Source organism: Salmo trutta, chromosome 9 (genome assembly GCF_901001165.1).
Source record: "Salmo trutta chromosome 9, fSalTru1.1, whole genome shotgun sequence".
Lineage (NCBI taxonomy): Eukaryota > Metazoa > Chordata > Actinopteri > Salmoniformes > Salmonidae > Salmo > Salmo trutta.
Window position 1 is genome coordinate 35,673,824 of NC_042965.1, and position 17,064 is coordinate 35,690,887.

A 17,064-nucleotide genomic window follows, 5' to 3' on the forward strand; every position below is an offset into this window, starting at 1 on the left:
TAGGCTTTAAAGTAGGTACTTTACACTGTCCACTAAAGTTCGGTAGTTCACTCCAAAATCAAATGGGGGGGGGGGCAGGACCGAGTTTGTCAAAGGCACCATGCATTATGAGGAATCTTCAGGCCCCGATCCCACATGAAAAGCATCGTCTGATAAAATGCTATGGTGTAATCAGGTGTTTTTTGTCAATAATGGTATGTTTTTGTTGTTTTTGTGGATCCCAGGACTCCCTGGAAAACAAATCTAATCTAATCAAATGTTATTGGTCACATACACATCTGTTAGCAGGACCATCTATTCTGGCTAAATAGATCTGTGGTGCAGAAGAATTATATTATTGTACAGGGCCTCCCAGGAGCCTAAGTGCTGCTGTGTTACTAATCTGACATAAGCTTGTAACATTATGTAACACATGTACATGTTGCTGATGTCGACCACTATACCAAAGTAGTGTAGTCTAATCCACCGTACACGGCCACACTAGTCAAGGTTTGACATACACTCTTAGAAACAAAGGTTCTGGATACAACCAAAAAGGGTTCTACCAAAAAAAGGTGCATTCTTCATATATGACACCCCTTAAGGCTCTATATAGAACTGAAATTGGTTCCATATAGAACCCTATATGAAACCCAAGGGTTCTATATGAAACCAACGTTGGTTAGGTGAAGAAGAACCACTGAGGTTCTGACCAAATAACCCTAAAAAAGGTTATAAATAGAACCTTTAGGGGTGCCATATATGAAGAAAGGGTTATAAAGGGTTATAAAGGGTTATAAGGGTTATAAATAGAACCTTTAGGGGTGCCATATATGAAGAAAGGGTTATAAAGGGTTATAAAGGCTTTATAAAGGGTTATAAGGGTTATAAATAGAACCTTTAGGGGTGCCATATATGAAGAAAGGGTTATAAAGGGTTATAAAGGGTTATAAAGGGTTATAAGGGTTATAAATAGAACCTTTAGGGGTGCCATATATGAAGAAAGGGTTATAAAGGGTTATAAAGGGTTATAAAGGGTTATAAGGGTTATAAATAGAACCTTTAGGGGTGCCATATATGAAGAAAGAAATATAACTATTTTTGGTTCGATCCAGAGTGTATAAGAGTGTAGTACAGACATTACATAAAAATGTGTCAGAGCTCTGAATGACTGAGATTCTGGTCCATTATCTCTGTTGTCCTTGTAGAGGACCTCCGAGCATCTTCTTTGCAGGCCAATGCACAGATAGAGGTCTACAAGTGCCAGGGTACCTGCCCCTCTGTGAAAATGCCCCTCCCAAATGTATCTACAGATATTTATATATATATTGGATGGTCAAAACTGAACATAATGTTTATTTTAAAGACTTTGAGCACGAGCGGGCCACATTCTCAGTGTCCTGTCCTTCCTGTCATTGTCTGTCAGGTAACCTAGGCTACATGTGAGGCAGGTGCATAACCAAAAAATCCACATACATGCAGTAGATACATGAATAAGCAATTTCTTAGGCTACACTTATGCACCTTTTGATATGAATAGCATTTTGTTATTTGAATTGAATCAGTTATAATTTCCAAATGCACCGCACATACTCTCACAGCACCATAATTAGACGCAATTAAAAAAATGTCATTAATGTGTGTTTACATCCTCTTCTCTGGCGCTTTGCATGATGTTCTGAGAAGCATGAGAGGTTATGAGGAGTGGTTTATACACACAACAACCTGTTCGGTTTTCTGTGAATACACGTCTAGTAAACCTGCTGGTATAACCCATCCAAACACCTTGGAAACTATGGCAGCGCAAATTAGCCTACAATTGTCACAAAAAAACATGACATTTCTGGAACTGAAATGTCTGGGAACTGATGAAGGCACCCCACTGGGCACAGATGTCAATTCAATGTCTATTTCACGTTGGTTCAACGTAATTTCATTTAAATGAGGTGAAAACAACGTTGATTCAACCAGTGTGTGCCCAGTGAATATGATGCCAGCCTCAAATACAGGCAATGCAGTAGCAGCAACCGAATTCTGTAGACCGACGCCCGTCTGATCTCGCACTGCCATTCGGTGATGTTTTCCAAGCGCACAACCAGTAGCCTATTTAAGCTACTGTCCCATTTTTCTAAGCACCCCTATATATTAATTGTTATCTAATAATATCAAAGAAAATGTTTCCTTACCGGTCCTCTTCTCTTCAAAGACACATTCTTCCACAACAGAAGATGTAGCTGGCGGAGGAATCCCATCTCCACAGGCTCGAGGTTTTTCCCTAATTACGGCCAAATTACGATACCGGTAATTAAGTTACTGTTTAGTGGGGTGGATTTTTGGTAATGGATTACAAGCCATTCCGATGTATTTAAATGTCAATTTAGATAATATGCTTGATACAGGTTTATATGCCCATTTCACAGCTGTCTCTCTCTCTCTGAACGAGACGACTGTTTTCTGCCACTGCCTTCTGGTTAGATGGCTAAATAGGACTAGCTGTATTTCAGTGGCAAGCGTGGCTGATATTCTGTATGATATCACCATCGGCGGAGAAAGACAGAAGCATCCAATGGAAACGGTGCTAAAGTAATGCGTTAGAATGAACATAGAACCATCGATATAGGGATATATATCACCATCGAAACGGTGCTAAAGTAATGCGTTAGAATGAACATAGAACCATCGATATAGGGATATATATCACCATCGTGCAGTAAAGTGGGCGGAGACGGCACTCTACACTAAGGCTTGCCTACTGTTCCTCTTGCAAATTGGAACACAAAGTTACCTTGTATGATTTGACAAATGACTGTTCTTACAGCCTAAAACATATTCTGTATAGTTGTAGGTCCAGGAATGTAACATATTTATCCCAGGGTAATGTATATTGACAGTCTCAACGATCCCAATAGGATAGACTGTAGTAGAATTTTATATTTGCCCAAAAATGTTGCCATAAATTTTGCGTTGAATAGTGTCGTGCCAGTAACTGAAAGGTCGCTGGTTTGAATCCCTGAGATGACTAAGTGAAAATTCGGTGTGCCCTTGAGCAAGGAACTTTACCCTAATTGCTCCTGTAAACGTAATAACGGTTTCTGGTTTCCGTTATTACGGATATATATATTACGTATATATACGGATATATATATATATATATATATATTACGGATATATTACGTAATATATATATATATAGATATATATCCGTAATATATCCGTTATAATATATATATATTATGTAAACAGTGGTTACAGACTCAGAAAAATCAGAAAAGGAATCTAGCCTTAGTTGAAACTGACAGTTTAGTTCATCAGCACTAGAAAATCAAAACTAGGCAGGGCATATCCGCGGGAAGTAGGGGGGCTGTGGGTGCTGCTGTACCACCGGAAAAATGTAAGAAAATAATAAATAAAATCGTATTTTTGTATTTTTTATATATTTGTTTTCTAAAGTAGTACACTTGGCCTTCACTAGTCCTGTATTAGCAGACCCATACAAACATTCTCCCATTCTCATTGACGGGGCTGTAGAGGAGCAGGTTGAGAGCTTCAAGTTCCTTGGTGTCCACATCACCAACAAACGATCATGGTCAAAACACACCAAGGCAGTCGTGAAGAAGGCATGACAAAGCCTATTCCCCCCTCAGGAGACTTTGGCATGGGTCCTCAGATCCTCAAAAAGTTCTACAGATGCACCATCAAGAGCATCCTGACTGGTTACATCACTGCCTGGTACGGCAACTGCTCGGCCTCTGACCGCAAGGCACTACAGAGGGTAGTGCGTACGGCCCAGTACATCACTGGGGCCAAGCTTCTTGCCATCCAGGACCTCTATACAAGGCGATGTCAGAGGAAGGCACGACAAATTGTCAAAGACTCCAGCCACTCTAGTCTTAGACTGTTCTCTCTGCTACCGCATGGCAAACGGTACCTGAGTGCCAAGTCTAGGTCCAAAAGGCTTCTTAACAGCTTATTTTATTATCTATGCATAGTCACTTTAACTCTACCTACATGTACATATTACCTCAATTACCTCGACTAACCGGTATCCCTGCACATTGACTCTGTACCGGTACCCCGTGTATATAGCCTCGCTACTGTTATTTTACTGCTACTCTTTAATTATTTGTTATTTGCTATTTTTTACTTTTCTATTTTTTACTTAACACTTCTTTTTCTTAAAACTGCATTGTTGGTTAACTGCATTGTTGTATTCGGTACATTTTTTTATGAGATATTTCTGTATTTCATTCTCAATAAATTTGCAAAAATTTCTAGAAACATGTTTTCACATTGTCATTATTGGGTATTGTGTGTAGAAAGGGTGAGAATTTTTTTTTTGGAATCCATTTTGAATTCAGGCTGTAACAACTAAATGTGCTATAAGTCAAGGGGTATAAATACTGTCTGAACACCCTGTAATTGTATGTGTGGGGTACAGAAATGAGGTAGTCATTCAAAAATCATTAAGGCACAGAGTCCCTGCAACATATTATGTGACTTGTTAAGCAAATGTTTGATCCTGAATTATTTAGGCTTGCCATAACAAAGGGGTTCAATACTTATTGACTCAAGTCATTTCAGCTTTTCATTTTCTATTTATTTGTAAAGATTTATAAAAAGACCATTCTATTTTGACATTATAGGGTATTGTGTGTAGGCCAGTGACCTAAAATCTCAATTTAGTCCATTTTAAATTCAGGCTGTAACACAATAAAATGTGGAAAAGGTCAAGGGGTGTGAATACATTCTGAAGGCACTGTATATGCCAGTAATAGTGGCACAGTACCATCCACACCCCAAAAAACAGAGTTTCAAATGCATGTATTTTTCTTTGCCCATATGTAACAGACGTGAGTCGGGTTTACAGTCTAGTGATGAGTTAGCCCTGCCTGCGACTTCAAAATCAGTGTCACCCTTGTCAAACGGTCAAGACGTTGGTCTTTCCTGTTGGAAACCCCCCACAGGGCAAAAATTGTTTCCACATCATTTCAATAAATAAATTCAATGTGATGAAGTTGAATTAACGTGGAAAACTGATTGAATTTGCAAAAAGTCAACAAGGTAAGGGGATTTAATATTTTATTCACCCAACTTTTAACATAAATCCAATGATATAGTGAAATGTTTTGTTGATTTCACGTTGATATCACGTTAGTTGACAACTCAAACAAATAGTTGAACTGACATCTGTACCCAGTGTGCAAGTCAGGCCTGTGACCCATACCCTCAGGCTTTCTAAAGTGAAAGAGCTGTCTGATAATACTTTTAAATTTAATTTTTTTTTTAATTCAAGGCTTCAAAAGGACTAACATTTAAACTTTGTTTTTATCCAATAAATATACTAATAAAACAAGGTTCATGTTTACTCATTGCTTCACAATAAACCATTGAGCGGCATTTCTCTAAGCTTTTATTGTTTTTTACCCCTGCTTTCCCTTGCTAGCAAGTAGAGCACTACTTTGGTCATATCCCAAATGGTGCTTTATTCCATAGGCAGTGCCGCTCTACATAAAGAGAAAAGGCTTAACAATTGTAGCAGTACAATTTTATAAAATGTACAAATGTACGAAAGGACCACTAGGATGACAGCAGAAGTTACGAATTTGCTTTGGACAAGCCTGGGAACAGGTAGAAATACTCAAGTGGTAGAAAATAGTTCATATGAAGACAAGATTTTGTATTGTTTCATTCATTGAATTAATAATTCATTAAAGACCTGAACATCTCTATGTTGGTACCACTATTACTCAGTATTACATGACAATATGGGAGACTCATTAAACATTACTTTTGAGTCTATTCCATGTTGGTTCAACATAATGTCATTGAAATGATGTGGAAACAACGTTGATTCAAACACTGTGTGCCCAGTGGGAATGATCTGATGTGAGTAGATACGTAGATAGCATAGTACTTTCTTTCTCAAACATCATAGGTTTCTAATTATCATAAATACTCCCTGTAAATGTATCTGTCTTCAATGCTCTTTGGTTTATTATTGCTTCATGAACTGTGTAAAATATATTAAACAGTAGGCTTCAGTAGAGATCACAGAAGATAAGCTTAACTTGGAAACAGTTATGACTTTCCAATCCTGGAGTGATGTCACATGCAAATCTCTCTGCTTGGCTTAGAATTTCACAAAGCTCTATAAATCTACCCAAATATGCACGCAACATCTGGCCATGTGGAACCAGGACCACAGTAGCTAGATACTGGCTCACTGGACAGGGAATTAACTGTCGGCGTGGCTCATTCTGTGATTATGCATGACTAGGAATCTTATTTTGGACTTTCCAGATCCCTATTTTTATTTTTTTTAATCACTGCATACGTGACTGTCCATCTACATCTCTGTAAAATCTCTCTCTCTCTCTCACACACACATGCACACACATACACACACTCATAGCGTGACATGTGAGTCCATGAGTAAACATTTTTTGGAAATATTTGCAAAGAAAAAACAACATTTAAAAAAAAAAACATTTAACAGCTAGGCTACCTTCCGCCATTATATTATGGTTATACTGTGGTACCTCTTTAATCTCCATATGTACCAATAACAGGAAAACATTGTGGTTTAGTGATCTGAAAGTCACGCCCTTGGTGCCATCTGAAGTCATTCTTCTGAGAACACGGCTCAGATTACGACTGGGGAAAAATGTTCTAACTAAAATCCAATACCGTCAAAAAAGGAAAGTTTGAACATATGAAATGAATGCAGAACAGATGAAACCACAAAACCAGAACAACTGACTCTGACATTGTGCTACTATCCAAAGATTAAAATATAAAAAAATGTGGATGCAAATATTCTGATATTCTTACATTATTGTAGTTGTTTGGTGGTTCATAGGCTAACGTATGAGCTATATCTCTGTAAAACAAGTTCCAGGAATTGGATCTATAAGTGGCTACAATGTAAACAGCTACATTTATTCTCATTCTAGACTAGCTACAATAGTGCCCTATAGCCTCATAGTAGTTGTCACGTCCTGACCAGTAAAGGGGGTTATTTGTCATTGTAGTTTGGTCAGGGCGTGGCAGGGGGTGTTTGTTTTGTGTGGTTCGGTGTTTTTGGTTTATGTTCTATATTTTCTATTTCTATGTGGATATCTAGTTTTCTATTTCTATGTTGGGTTTTTGGCAATGACCTCCAATTAGAGTCAGCTGGTTGTCGTAGTCTCTAATTGGAGGCCATATTTAGTTGGGTTTGTTTTCACTTGTGTTTTGTGGGTGGATATTTTCTGTATAGCCTGGGAGCCTTATGGAACTGTTATCGTTGTTTGTTAATTTTGTTTTGAGTGTTCTTTAATAAATTAAGAAGATGAGCACTTTACCCGCTGCGCCTTGGTCCAATCCTTACGACGCCTGTGACAGTAGTGTCCATATGACTGTCAAAAAGTTACAGGGGTGTGGTTGTGGCATGTGTGCGTGTTGTGAGAGAACAGAGAGAGGATGTGAAAGAGGAGTGAAAATAAAGGGCAAGACAGGATTTCCTACCCACTGATATGTGCCACTGCCTAAATCATCTTCGAGGAGGAAGTCAGTTTTAGTGAGTCTTACCTCCAAAAGACAGAACACTGAGACATCTTCCTCGGACCTCACCCAGGGGAGTACCACTGGGAAAGGGAATACCTAGTAAGTTGTACAACTAAATGCATTCAACTGAAATGTGTCTCTGAAGCGGAGAGGTGTGGGGTGCTGCCTTAATTGACATCATCAGTGCCCAGGTAGCAGTTGTTGTTGGGGGTTAACTACCTTACTCAAAGGCAGAACGGCAGATTTTTTCACCTTGCCGGTTCAGGGATTGGAACAAGCAACCTTTCGGTTACTTGCCCAACACTCTTAACTTGTAGGTTGCCTGAGCCCTGATGTCATGAGAAAGGTCATCTCTGTGACATGTAGAGTTTCAACCTGGTCTCAGAGCATTTTGTATTATTCTCTACGTAAAACACTATGTATTAACTTGTGGATGTCCATCACTCATTTTGTATGATATGTTATGAATTGTGATTTGTATTATATGTTATGAAATTGCAAAACATACAATATGTTACGAATTTGAAAAACATACTATATGTTACAAATTTGCAGAAATATACAGTACGAGTCAAAAGTTTGGACACATCTACTCATTCAAGGGTTTTCTTTATTTTAACTATTTTCTACATTGTAGAATAATAGTGAAGACATCAAAACCATGAAATATCACATATGGAATCATGTAGTAACCAAAAAATGTATTTTATATTTGAGATTCTCTCAACCAGCTTCATGAGGTGGTCACCTGGAATGCATTTCAATTAACAGGTGTGCCTTCTTAAAAGTTAATTTGTTGAATTTCTTTCCTTCTTATTGAGTTTGAGCCAATCCGTTGTGTTGTGACAATGTAGGGGTGGTATACAGAAGATAGCCGTATTTGGTAAAATACAAAGTCCATATTACGGCAAGAACAGCTCAAATAAGCAAAGAGAAATGACAGTCTATCATTACTATAAGACATGAAGGTCTCTCAATACTGAACATTTCAAGAACTCACAGAGTTCAAGTAACAGACACATCTCAACATCAACTGTTCAGAGGAGACTGCGTGAATCAGCCTTCATGGTCGAATTGCTGCAAAGAAACCACTACTATAGGACACCAATAGTAAGAAGAGACTTGCTTGAGCCAAGAAACACGAGCAATGGACATTAGACTGGTGGAAATTTGTCCTTTGGTCTAGAGTCCAAATTGCCGGTTTTGGTTCCGACCGCATGTGTCTTTGTGAGATGCGGTGTGGGTGAACGGATGATCTTCGCATTTGTATTTCACACCGGAAAGCATGGAGGAGGAGGTGTTATGGTGTGGGTGCTTTGCTGGTGACACTGTAATTTATTTAGAATTCAAGGCACACTTAACCTGCATGGCTACCATAGCATTCTGCAACAATATGCAATCCCATCTGGTTTGGGCTTAGTGGGACTATCATTTTTTTTTCAACAGGACAATGAGCCAACACACCTCCAGGCTGTGTACAGGCTATTTTACCAAGAATGATAGTGATGGAGTGCTGCATCAGATAACCTGGCCTCCACAATCCCCCGACCTCAACCAAATTGAGATAGTTTGGGATGAGTCAGACCGGAAAGTGAAGGAAAAGCAAATGTGGGAACTCCGACAAGACTTGGAAAGCACTCCAGGTGAAGCTTGTTGAGAGAAAGCCAAGAGTGTGCAAAGCTGTTATCAAGACAAATACACTGCTCAAAATAATAAAGGGAACACTTAAACAACACAATGGAACTCCAAGTCAATCACACTTCTGTGAAATCAAACTGTCCACTTAGGAAGCAACACTGATTGACAATACATTTCACATGCTGTTGTGCAAATGGAATAGACAACAGCTGGAAATTATAGGCAATTAGCAAGACACCCCCAATAAAGGAGTGGTTCTGCAGGTGGAGACTACAGACCACTTCTCAGTTCCTATGCTTCCTGGCTGATGTTTTGGTCACTTTTGAATGCTGGCGGTGCTTTCACTCTAGTGGTAGCATGAGACGGAGTCTACAACCCACACAAGTGGCTCAGGTAGTGCAGCTCATCCAGGATGGCACATCAATGCGAGCTGTGGCAAGAAGGTTTGCTATGTCTGTCAGCGTAGTGTCCAGAGCATGGAGGCGCTACCAGGAGACAGGCCAGTACATCAGGAGACGTGGAAGAGGCCGTAGGAGGGCAACAACCCAGCAGCAGGACCGCTACCTCCGCCTTTGTGCAAGGAGGAGCAGGAGAAGCACTGCCAGAGCCCTGCAAAATGACCTCCAGCAGGCCACAAATGTGCATGTGTCTGCTCAAACGGTCAGAAACAGACTCCATGAGGGTGGTATGAGGGCCCGACGTCTACAGGTGGGGGTTGTGCTTACAGCCCAACACCGTGCAGGACGTTTGGCATTTGCCAGAGAACACCAAGATTGGCAAATTCGCCACTGGCCCCCTGTGCTCTTCACAGATGAAAGCAGGTTCACACTGAGCACTTGACAGACGTGACAGAGTCTAGAGACGCCGTGGAGAACGTTCTGCTGCCTGCAAACATCCTCCAGCATGACCGGTTTGGCGGTGGGTCAGTCATGGTGTGGGGTGGCATTTCTTTGGTGGGCCGCACAGCCCTCCATGTGCTCGCCAGAGGTAGCCTGACTGCCATTAGGTACCGAGATGAGAGCCTCAGACCACTTGTGAGACCATAAGCTGGTGCGGTTGGCCCTGGGTTCCTCCTAATGCAAGACAATGCTAGACCTCATGTGGCTGGAGTGTGTCAGCAGTTCCTGCAAGAGGAAGGCATTGATGCTATGGACTGGCCTGCCCGTTCCCCAGACCTGAATCTAATTGAGCACATCTGGGACATCATGTCTCGCTCCATCCACCAACGCCACGTTGCACCACAGACTGTCCAGGAGTTGGCGGATGCTTTAGTCCAGGTCTGGGAGGAGATCCCTCAGGAGACCATCCGCCACCTCATCAGGAGCATGCTCAGGCGTTGTAGGGCGGTCATACAGGCACGTGGAGGCCACACACACTACTGAGCCTCATTTTGACTTGTTTTAATGACATTACATCAAAGTTGGATCAGCCTGTAGTGTAGATTTCCTCTTTAATTTTGAGTGTGACTCCAAATCCAGACCTCCATGGGTTGATAAATTGGATTTCCATTGATTATTTTTGTGTGATTTTGTTGTCAGCACATTCAACTATGTAAAGAAAAAAGTATTTAATAAGATTATTTCTTTCATTCAGATCTAGGATGTGTTGTTTAAGTGTTCCCTTTATTTTTTTGAGCAGTATATAAAATGTATTTTGATTTGTTTAACACTTTTTTAGTTACTACATGATCCCATATGTGTTATTTAATCGCTTTGATGTCTTCACTATTATTCTACGATGTAGAAAATAGTAAAAATAAAGAAAAACCCTGGAATGAGTAGATGATCTAAAACTTTTGACCAGTAGTGTATGTACGTTTTCTGCCATTTCCATATAGTTTCAGAGGAAATGAAATGACAGTCAGAGGAACAGAACTGATTTCAGATGGTACGTGGTGAAGTGCTCTAGCTATCCCTACTGTGATGAGTCTTGTAGTGTGACGTAGGATGTGTGAAGCCCGATACCCTCATGCTGTCTATAACTGGAACATCTTATTCGGGACTTCCCAGACCAGTAGTATTTAGAACCATTCAGCGGGCATTAAGACATACCATAGAGATCTTACCTAGAAAAGAAAAGGCCATGGCATCTCCCAAAAAGACAACAACAAAAAAACTTTTTTCTAATGCTTAGGGGCACTTTTTTGTTGTCTTTCTGGTAGTAAGCCATTACATCACCTTACCTTTTTTGGAACATGACTTTACCCAGATGAACACCACATTCCATTCCAAGCCTTTCATTAACACTGGGATATGTAAACTCTCAGCTGGTCTCATAGACTAGACATAAGATAGTACATGTACATCAGTGACACTCAAATTAGTATGATATGTTAGTTAACATAACTCTTATCCAGAGCAACTTACAGGAGCAATTAGGGTTAAGTGCCTTGCTCAAGGGCACATCGACAGGTTTTTCAGCTAGTCAGCTTAGGGATTCAAACCAGCGACAATTCAGTGACTGGCCCTACACTCTTAACCGCTACTTGGCGCCCTACATACTGTAAGACAGATGGTTACTTAAGGCAAAAACAAAAGTATGGTGGTTTTCAACTACTTATAACTTTTCCATTCCTGTGGAGGTCCTCATGAGAGCCAGTTTCATCATAGCGCTTTATGTTTTTGCGGCTGCACTTGAAGAAACTTTCAAAGTTCTTGAAATGTTCAGTATTGACTGACCTTCATGTCTTAAAGTAATGATGGACTGTCATTTGTCTTTGCTTATTTGAGCTGTTATTGCCATAATAGGGACTTGATATTTTACCAAATAGTGCTATCTTCTGTATACCCCCCTACTTTGTCACAACATAACTGATTGGCTCAAAAGCATTAAGAAGAAAATAAATTCCACAAATTAACTTTTAAGAAGGCACAGCTGTTAATTGAAATGCATTCCAGGTGACTACCTCATGAAGCTGGTTGAGAGAATGCCAAGAGTGTGCAAAACTGTCATCGATGCAAATTGTGTCTATTTGAAGAATCTCAAATATAAAATATATTTTGATTTGTTTAACTATTTTTTGGTTTCTACATGATTCCATATGTGTTATTTCATAGTGTTGATGTCTTCACTATTATTCTACAATGTAGAAAATAGTCAAAATAAAAAAAAACCCTGGAATGAGTAGGTGATCTAAAACTTTTGACCGGTAGTGCATATATATATATATATAATATATATTCACGGTATTATAATATAATTTATTCACAGTGTTTTAAAACTACAATCTACCTGCAGTGAAGCCCCTCAACATTTACATCACATTCCAGGGATCAGCAGATGCTCCCACCCAGAGCGGCAGAAAACCTGCCTTTATGCACATGGGCTATGAATATTTTCGAATTAATTGTATCAATTAGTCAGTCCATAGATGTATTCCATTTTCTGAAAGGCTAATAACCAAGCAAATCCTTCATTGTTTTCCTTCATACGCAGTACTAAATGTATTTGACTGTTACAGTGATTGTGAGGGCTAATGTGACGCTTATCTTAAAAAAGTGAAGAAAGGAGGAAGTATTTGTATTTATTATTGATCCCCATTTGCTGCTGCCTTGGCAGGAGCTACTCCTCCTGGGGTCCAGCAAAATTAAGGCAGTTTATACAATTTAAAGAACATTACAATACATTCACAGATTTCACAACACACTGTGTGCTTTCAGGCCCCTACTCCACCACTATCACATACAGTTGAAGTCGGAAGTTTGCATACACTTATGTTGGAGTCATTAAAACTTGTTTAATCTATAGTTTTGTCAAGTCGGTTAGGACATCTACTTTGTGCATGACACAAGTAATTTTTCCAACAATTGTTTAAAGACAGATTATTTCACTTATAATTCACTGTATCACAATTCCAGTGGGTCAGAAGTTTACACTAAGTTGACTGTACCTTTAAACAGCTTGGAAAATTCCAGAAAATGATGTCATGGCTTTAAAAGCTTCTGATAGGCTAATTGACATCATTTGAGTCAATTGGAGGTGTACCTGTGGATGTATTTCAAGGCCTACTTTCAAACTCAGTGCCTCTTTGCTTGACATCATGGGAAAATAAAAAGAAATCAGCCAAGACCTCCACAAGTCTGGTTCATCCTTGGGAGCAATTTCCAAATGCCTGAAGGTACCACCTTCAATTCCAGAACAACAGCAAAGGACCTTGTGAAGATGCTGGAGGAAACTGTTACAAAAGTATCTATATCCACAGTAAAACGAGCCCTATATCGACAGAACCTGAAAGGCCGCTTAGCAAGGAAGAACCCCACTGCTCTAAAACCGCCATAAAAAAAGCCAGACTACGGTTTGCAACTGGACATGGGGACAAAGATTGTACTTTTTGGAGAAATGTCCTCTGGTCTGATGAAACAAAAATAGAACTGTTTGGCCATAATGACAATCGTTATGTTTGGAGGAAAAAGGGGGATGCTTGCAAGCCGAAGAACACCATCCCAACCGTGAAACACGGGGGTGGCAGCATCATGTTGTGGGGGTGCTTTGCTGCAGGAGGGACTGGTGCACTTCACAAAATAGATGGCATCACGAGGAAGGGAAATTATGGGGATAACCTTGAAGCAACATCTCAAGACATCAGTCAGGAAGTTAAAGCTTGGTAGCAAATGGGTCTTCCAAACGGACAATGACCCCAAGCATACTTCCAAAGTTGTGGCAAAATGGTTGAAGGACAACAAAGTCAAGGTATTGGAGTGTCCATCAGAAAGCCCTGACCTCAATCCTATAGAAAACTTGTGGGCAGAACTGAAAAAGCGTGTGCGAGCAAGGAGGCCTACAAACCTGACTCAGTTACACCAGCTCTGTCAGGAGGAATGGGCCAAAATTCACCCAATTTATTGTGGGAAGATTGTGGAATGCTACCCGAAATGTTTGACCCAAGTTAAACAATTTAAAGGCAATGCTACCAAATACTAATTGAGTGTATGTAAACTTCTGACCCACTGGGAATGTGATGAAAGAAATAAAAGCTGAAATAAATTATTCTCTCCACTATTATTCTGACATTTCACATTCTTAAAATAAAGTGCTGATGCTAACTGACCTAAGACAGGGAATTTTTTATTAGGATTAAATGTCAGGACTTGTGTACACTGAGTTTAAATATATTTGGCTAAGGTGTATGTAAACTTCCGACTTCAACTGTATATACAGTACCAAATCCATGTGTACCTGTGTGTATAGTGCGTATGTTATCATGTGTGTGTGTGTGTATGTTATCGTGTGTGTGTATGCATGTTATCGTGTGTGTGTATGCATGTGTCTGTGCCAATGTTTGTGTTGCGTCACAGTCGACGCTGTTCCGTAAGGTGTTTTTTTATCTTTTTTTAATCTTTTTTTAAAATCTAATTTTACTGCTGGCATGAGTTACTTGATGTGGAATAGAGTTCCATGTAGTCATGGCTCTATGTAGTACTGTGTGCCTCCTATAGTCTGTTCTGACTTGGGGACTGTGAAGAGACCTCTTATGCCATGTCTTGTGGGGTATGCATGGGTGTCCAAGCTGTGTGTCAGTAGTTCAAACAGACAGCTTGGTGCATTCAACATGTCAATAACTCTAACAAATACAAGCAGTGATGAAGTCAATCTCTCCCCCACTTTGAGCCAGAGAGATTTACATGCATATTATTATTAGCTCTCTGTGTACATCCAAGGGCCAGCCGTGCTGCCCTGTTCTGAACCAATTGACATTTTCCTAAGTCCTTATTTGTGGCACCTGACCACACGACTGAACAGTCGTCCGGGTGCGACAAAACTAGGGCTTGTAGAACCTGCCTTGTTGACAGTGCTGTCAAGAAGGTAGAGCAGTGCCTAATCATGGACATACTTCTCCCTATCTTAGCTACTGTTGTATCAATATGTTTTGACCATGACAGTTTACAATCCAGGGAAACTCCAAGCAGTTTAGTCACCTCAACTTGCTCAATTTCCACATTATTTATTACACGATTTAGTTGAGGTTTAGGGTTTAGTGAATGATTTGTCCCAAATACAATGCTTTTAGTTTTAGAAATATTTAGGGCTAACTTATTCCTTGCCACCCACTCCGAAACTAACTGCAACTCTTTGTTACGTGTTGCAGTCATTTCAGTCGCTGTAGTAGCTGACGTGTATAGTGTTGAGTCATCCTCATACATAGACACGCTGGCTTTCCTCAAAGCCAGTGGCAATTCATTAGTAAAGATTGAAAAAAGGTAAGGGCCTTGACAGCTGCCTTGAGGAATTTCTGATTCTACCTGGATTATGTTGGCGAGGCTTCCATTAAAGAACACCTTCTGTGTTCTGTTAGACAGGTAACTCTTTATCCACAATATAGCAGGGTGTGTAAAGCCATAACACATATGTTTTGCCAGCAGCAGACTATGATCAATAACGTCAAATGCCGCACTGAAGTATAACAAAACAGCCCCCACAATATCTTTATCATCAATTTCTCTCAGCCAATCATCAGTCATTTGTGTAAGTGCTGTGTTTGTTGAATGTACTTCTGTGACGACCCTCCCACTCTGTCTGCCGTATTCTCTCTCTTTGCTCTTGTTTCCTTATTAGGATGTCGGTGGGTGGAGTTGGGAGGGTCGTCAGCTACATGGGAAACACCTGGGCCCGGGTGTGTCCCATGATAAATAGACCTCTTCCACATTCACTGGGGGAGACTCTCTCCATGCAGACACCTTTATTTGGTTTCTGTTGTGTATAGTTTTGTGGCTTTTTGGTTATTTGCTTTGGCATCCTTCAACACCCTGCACTATTACATTCAGGCATGCAAAACACTCACTTACACTACTGACTACACACAACATTGTTTCTTGTTCTTAGTTTACTTTAGTTAATACATATATATTTTGATATTCCTTGTCTCCACGTTGTCTTCCTTTTGTTGCGAACTCTGAGCCGGTTCGTAACAAGTGGGTGCTCGTCCGGGATTTTGAACGGATTGTGTTTGGGAGAAAACGTGGAGGTAATGTTAAATTCTGTAGGTGCTTTGTTTGTATATGTTGTTAGTTTAAGTTTGGTGCTCAGTACTGGTTGCCTTTGTTTGTGTGATTTGTGTGCTGTGTTGGAGAGAGTACCTTGGTTAGTTTCCAGGCCCCTGCCCAGCCTGGAAATGCTTGTTCTACTCGCTGTTGGGACATCGGTCTGATATATATTTTGATATTCCTTGTCTCCACGTTGTCTCCCTTTTGTTGCGAACTCTGAGTCGGTTCGTAACACTTCTCTATAAGCATGCTGAAGTTTGTTGTCAATTTGTTTACTGTAAAATAGCATTGTATCTGGTCAAACACAATTTTTTCCAAAAGTTTACTAAGGGTTGGTAACAGGCTGATTGGTTGGCTATTTGAGCCAGTAAAGGGGGTGTTACTATTCTTAGGTAGCGGAGGGACTTTGCTTCCCTCCAAGTCTCAGGGCACACACTTTGAGGCTTAAATTGAAGATGTTGCAAATAGGAGTGTCAATATCGGAAGGGAAGTGATGAAATGAAGAGGTGATGAAATGAAGAGGTGATGAATTAGGTGATGAAATGAGGTGATGAAGTGATGAAATGAAGAAGTGATGAAATGGATAAGAGCGTCTGCTAAATGTAAATGTAAAAGTAAAATGTAAAAATGAGGAAGTGATGAAATGAAGAAGTGATGAATGTAAATCTGGTGCAGTCTTCTAAAAGTGTTTTCATTCACTAGATAATCGATTCCTGTATTGTCCACATCTGCATTCATAAGAAATTCAAAGAGCTTCATCCAACTATTATTGTATTTTTCTTTAAGGGCCTGATTCGGATTTATGAAAGGTATGCATTTCCTAAGCTTTTTGATCAGGCCTTAAATCTTCTGCATTATACAGTGATGTAGTGTTAAAACCAGTAGGTGAGTAAACTCTGATCACCGGTCACGGTGAAAAAGT

At 40.0% G+C, this 17,064-nt stretch overlaps 1 protein-coding gene across 5 annotated transcripts in view; it reads right to left on the bottom strand.

The window, feature by feature from the left end:
* Positions 1 to 2,690, bottom strand: part of LOC115200469 (ATP-binding cassette sub-family A member 2) — a 147,978-nt gene extending 145,288 nt beyond the window's left edge. For all 5 annotated transcript variants that reach the window (XR_003879523.1, XM_029763568.1, XM_029763569.1 and 2 more), the window contains exon 1: positions 2,166 to 2,690. Coding sequence is in view for 4 of the 5 variants with exons in the window: in XM_029763568.1 (XP_029619428.1) it covers positions 2,166 to 2,231 (66 nt within the window). In the remaining variant the exon portion in view is untranslated. The remainder of the gene's footprint in view (positions 1 to 2,165) is intronic.
* Positions 2,691 to 17,064: the final 14,374 nt, after the last annotated feature.